Source organism: Lampris incognitus, chromosome 19 (genome assembly GCF_029633865.1).
Source record: "Lampris incognitus isolate fLamInc1 chromosome 19, fLamInc1.hap2, whole genome shotgun sequence".
NCBI classification, from domain to species: Eukaryota; Metazoa; Chordata; class Actinopteri; order Lampriformes; family Lampridae; genus Lampris; species Lampris incognitus.
In genome coordinates this window covers 26814827-26820826 of record NC_079229.1, presented here as the reverse complement: position 1 = coordinate 26820826, position 6000 = coordinate 26814827, and the positions used below count along the sequence as shown (strand labels likewise).

At 43.4% G+C, this 6000-nt stretch overlaps 1 protein-coding gene across 1 annotated transcript in view; it reads right to left on the bottom strand.

Moving 5' to 3' along the window:
* Window positions 1–6000, bottom strand: part of myom1b (myomesin 1b) — a 35007-nt gene that overhangs the window by 27886 nt on the left and 1121 nt on the right. The window contains exons 2-3 of the mRNA XM_056299287.1: window positions 4089–4223; window positions 3784–3958 (exon numbers count right to left, since the gene is read on the bottom strand). Coding sequence (XP_056155262.1) covers window positions 3784–3958; window positions 4089–4223 — 310 coding nt within the window. The remainder of the gene's footprint in view (window positions 1–3783; window positions 3959–4088; window positions 4224–6000) is intronic.

Here is a 6000-nt window from a genome sequence, read left to right as displayed (position 1 = left end):
AAATGCTGAATATTGTAAGTAGTGACTACATTTCTTAAAGATATTATTCTTTCAGCCATTGTGCAGATGTTGCATTGTATTCATCTGACTAAGCTCAAAGGTAGACCTGACTGAGCCGTTAATCTGGCCAGCGAAAAAAAACAAACTACATTCTTCTCCATGTAGAGAGACGTTGGTAGGAGCTTGTAGGTTTTTGCATAGCGGGGGCATAATCAGAAGCGAAACTGTCATCTATTTTCTAACCCAATACATTTTTCAGTTGAGCTGAAATGTGAATTGATCTATAATTCTATATTCAGTGACGAAAATGACAAAACGCTTTAGAGGTGAAAACACTAATGACACACTTCTAACATGTGAGGTAATATGATTGTGTTCAATTAGCAGTGCTCATCTTAGGATATTTATACGCATATGTGGTAACAACCCGAAGACTTTCATTAATCATGTATAACCATAAAAAAGGAGCTAGAATAATAATTAGTCGGTTTCACCACACCGAATGTTTAAAAATCCCTTCAATTTGTGGCCAAGAGTTGGCTTCTTCTCATTTAATTAAAAAAAAGTTGTGAACCATTGTATTAAAGAGGACATTTCAAAGCAGAAAATTGCTATGACGTAACTCAATAGAAAAGCCAGTCTGTGATGTCATGAAAGAAATAGCTACCGTATTTCCCGGACTAACAAGTCGCATCGAAGTATAAGTACCACTCAGCAGGGCGGGGGTTGGGGGGGGGGGCGTTGTTGCAAGGAACAAAACATATATAAGTCATTTTGGTGTATAAATCGCATTTCTATAGTGGTACAGTAGAGAGCCCTTCGTGGGAATGTTTTCCTAATCCCTCTCCCGCTGGATTTCTGATCATTACCACCCGCTCCCGCAATGTGTGCCCACTTCCGCCCGCACCCGCTGCAAACATTCTGACCATTCACGCCTGAACAGCAGAGTTCCGAGGATTTTGTGTCCTCTCCAGTCCCGCAAGGAAAACACGTTATTTTACTGTGTAGTGTTAATAAAGCGATGCATACCTGTCGGTAATAACGTAGGGAAGTTAAGTTCTGCATAATTACACTCATACTAGTGCAATTATTATTATTTTTTAGGGAGTTTTTCCTTATCCAATGAGAGGGTCTAAGGACAGGATGTTGTGTTGCTGTTAAGCCCACTGAGGCAAATTTGTAATTTGTGATATTGGGCTATACAAATAAAATTGAAATTGAAATTAGTTATTCTAGTGCAATAAGTAGACCTATTCTAGGGCAAAATTACAATGTATTTATTTAACTTACTTATTAATTTAGTACATGCTTTAGCTGTGGTTGTTTGTTTTGCTTAGGTTGTTTTATCATTATCATTTTGTTTCCCTGTCTTTTAACGAGCTGATCAGCGTGGTATTCTGTACAATGACAATAAAGGCTTTCCATTCTATGCAACAAAGCATTTCCCGGCGACAAAGCCTCTGCAGCAGGGTGCGACACATTTCTCAGCAGTATCTTGTTTAATATGTGCAGGAATTACTGTCGCAGCGAATTCGGGAGGCAGCCCGGAAACCGCCACAGCCAGGACGCGAACCGGATCCGCCACACCACGGGCGACGACGTTAACCAATCGACTAAAGCAGTGTTACTATTTACACGGCTCTTTGCTTTGCGCCTCATATAGGTCCACTGATAATAATAAGAACACAGCTATAACTTACTTCTATAGTCCTGTTTTAGCCCATTGAAACGAATTATCCAGCAGATGGCAGCATACTGATGATACGTCAAAGAACGTAGGCTACGTAACAGCATGGGATCATGGGTAGACGTATAGCCTACGTGCGTAGCTTTGTATTTGCGACACATTATTTTCATGTTGATAATGCTTATGTATAATTGCATATGTACATGCACACATGAGATGGGTTCCACTCCCCTGCCTTACAAACTCACAAACAAGTGTACACTACTAATAAGACACGTTAGCCCCTAGCTAACGGGTCGAATCTTTTAGCCGAGCGGTTAGTGACGTCGCCTTGTGGTGCAGTACACGCCGTAACGAATCCCGCACCGGGCAAAAAAAATAACCGGTTACACAAGTATTATATATTTTAATAATGCAATGTAATTATTAATTGAGAATAAAAATAGATGTAAGGATGGAAAGCATGGTACCATATTTTTTTAAACATACACAAAGATGGTAAATATCTTGAGACTGATGATAAAAAAAAACCCACCCGAGGTATGTCTGCGAACTCTGTGGCTCTTTGAGGAATGGTCTTACTCATAAGTGGCTCTCCTAAGAAAATTAGTGAGGACCACTGGACTAAAGGGTCCGACCCGTTAGCCAAGGGTCTATTTATCCCTGCACGTTACACTGTTTCATCTTTGAAGGGGTTTACTTCGACCGAGGAGAACGGAGCAGGCATGGCACCTCAACCCAGAGGTGCCAGATTTGTACCCGTCGCAGATAAATCGTTTTACGCAGCTGCCGCAACCACCAAATTCCAGCTCGCTTCCATCTTCGTCGGTAACAACTGAGACATTTTTCCAAACGTTAGACTTGCCTTGCTTTTCTTTTGTGTGGTTGTGACCTGCGCTGGTCGTCTTCTCAACTTCATTCGTCGACGCCATCGGCCCGGTTAGCGCTAGCTAACTCCCCGGAAACCGCCGTTTGTCTTTTTGACCGCCCGCACGTGCCTGCAGCAAGGTTAAAACCGTCCGCTCTCGCGAGATTTGCCTCAGAAACCGCGCCATCCGCGGGATCCAAATCCTAACGCAGTACTTAGGCGGGACACAAGATTAAACAGTGCCATCTAGTGGCTATAGTTGAAACGCAGCGCATTCGTCCGACAAAATGGCGTTGTATGAATCGCTTTGGAATATAAATCGCAGGACAACCCAGACGAGTAAAAAAACAGCGACTTGTTGTCTGGGACAGTGTTTCTCAACCGGGGGTCCGCGGACCCCTAGTGGTCCGTGGTGTAATTGCAAGGGGTCCGTGAAAATAAAATATCTTTAAAAAAAGATCCTATGACATTTATAGAAATAGGATTATTTTACTCAAATGTGACTGAGACCTTTATCTACCTAAACTATAAAGGGTAACAGGACTTTTTTCTCTAATTACATCTGTTTCACAAGGGTAATTTATTGCACTTTAATAAGAGATCTCGCTCCCGTTTGCATTGTTAAAAGTTACTGCATAAAAATTCTGTTGTTACATATATCTGAAAGTTACTGAATACATATTCTGTTTTGTTACATATATCTGAAAGTCACTGAATACATATTCTGTTTTGTTACATATATCTGAAAGTCACTGAATACATATTCTGTTTTGTTACATATATCTGGAAGTTACTGCATAAGAATTCTGTTTTGTTAACTATATCTAAGTTACAACTGAAAGCTCTTATTTTTGCCCCAAAGAGTGAATACATGCTATAATGCAATTTAAAATGCAGTTTCTACTGTTTCTATCAAATTGCAACCCCCCTCCCCCAAGATCAGGTGGAGGGGTCCTCAGGGTAGATCAAAAATACGCAGGGGGTCCAGGACCCCAAAAAGCTTGAGAACCACTGGTCTGGGAAATACGGTAAGTCATATGAAGTCTTATGACGTCTCACTTCCTTATCACACAGGACGCTCTCTCTAGGTAGTCAGGGGGAACACCTCTGTGAGCAAATTGTGAATACTTGTGACCATCGAAAGAGTTAACAATAATCGAGGATGTCACAGAGGAGAAATACCTTTCGTGTATGGTCTCCAGACGGATAGAAATCCCCCCCCACTAACCCTTTTTTTCAGAGAGATGCGTTCCGCTGACTCGCGCATCGCCACCCTCCTGGAGGTCTGCTGTGACCTCTCCATCTCCACCCCACTGGTGAACAGATCCCTCTGGGCCATGTAGGCAGCTGTCTCCTTCATCCTTGCTTCTTCTGTGTCCGAAAGCCCGGTGGCAAACTCTTGACTTAACGGTCAGGGAGCAGAGCCGTGGGTATGCGGGCAAGGAGTAAGGTATAGCATTACAATCTACAGAACTTCAAGATGTCGCAAAACACTCTCGGAGTCCCACTTTACTTAAAAAAAAAGTTCATTACCTGCCCCTGAAGATAGGCACTACGTAGCCGATGATCTGGTTTTCTTTGTCCACAGCCAAATATGTTGGCTTGGCTCTCTTGGGCACAGGGCTCAGTCGGCTCTCCTCCAGCCCAGAGTATGAGGATGCTCTCAGTCTAAGACATATAAAATACTGTCAGGCTGGCAGGCACCATGCCAGACTTTACAACTAACCACATAACGCCAAGAAATGTGGGTATGAAGCTGAGGTCGGGATAGGATGAGGTGTGTGTTAATGTTCAGTGAGAGACTGGGTGGTTTAGTTTTTCTTTTTAAAGACATGCAGTTGTATACGTATAGAGCCATTATATCCCCAAAATCAATAAAAGCCACCTGACCTAAAGACAGCATGGCCACAACTGAGGAAAACCTAAAACGGCTGCAGCTCGCTCATCAAAAGACCCCTCTTGCCTGGATTTATATGTGATGGAAATGCACTGTGGCATACACCAGGGCCACAAACATCAGAGCACACGTTATATAATGTGGCTCACTCATAACACACAGTTACTCTAATGTTTGACGGTGCATCTCAACAGAAGGAGGAGGGTGGGTAACGATTGGAAAAGCATGAGCAGTGGGATTTGCAAAATCTATTTTATGTTTCCCCAGAGAACTAAACAACAGATCTCATTTGGTCCTCCCTCGTTGAACACGCCAACATGACCACATTAATGTTGAATAACGATATACTAACTTTTAAACATCTGGTCCGGACACTTTCAGATTTCTGTCCAGTTTTAGGTCGGCCCAAAGAGCCTGCCTACAGACCCTATCTGGATCTATGGGGGGGTTTAAGGTTGAGGGGGTGGGATGACAGGGCGCTGATGGGGAGGCGGGGCAAGAAAAGTGAAGGGTCAACTGCCCTCGCCTCGTCCAAGGGAGGCATAGAGGAAGTGGTACTGTACAATGAGAAGAATGAGACAGAGTAACTGATCTGTCTGGGTCAGCGTCCCCCCCCCCTTCTCAAAGCCCTTCAGGGCCTCTGTTTATGACACTTGTCATTCCAGGATGAGAGCTGATAAAATACACATTAAGAGGTATTATAATGAGAGTGGCTTCCAGGCCGCCATCAAAAAGCGATTATCGTTATCCCTGTTTGATGGATACAACTGTCAGCACATGTTTCTTTAACAGACATGTGTTTGTGTGGTAACACATTTGCAGCGTATCATTCACATTCGTTACGATTTGTCCATATTGTCATCACATCCTGTGCGTCCTTTCCTCATCTATACACACATGCAACGACGGGGCGACTGGTCGTAGAAGCAAAGGATCGGTGGCTGCTGGTAAAACTCAAATCACCGATTGTGTTTCCTCTGCCATTTAAAGATCTGGCTCCAGCCTGACCGTAAACCAGGAGACCTCCATCTTACAAACACCAAAGAATCAAAACTGAGGACAAACTAGTTCAACACACACAGGTACAAAGATATCGTCACAGGACAGTGGCAAATGTGAGCAGACTATCGGGTTAAAGTTGTCAAGCGCACAACATCCTCCACCATATAAACTCCTTCAACTCCGATACCACAGAGACTCTATCGTTCAGATTAAATCGCTGTGATTTACACCAGAACACACAGTAGCTTGGGGGGGATCCGCTACAGAAAGGAGTTATAATCACTATTTCAACCACTTTTTCACAACACCAAACGACTGCTTACAAGTCTCGGGCGGTGTCTGGATTCACGAATTTCCACAAGGCTGAAGAAACTGAACTTTTGAGTTTTTATTTACCAATCAAACGACATTAGCAGTGAGTCACCATTGTGTGGGAAGATCTACAAATCGTGTTTACACATTGCAGGCCACATTCCAAGCTTCCTCCTCCACCTTGTGCTTGGATTTCCCTCGCAAGAGAGGCCGTTGAGCCTTGACCCCCCCCCC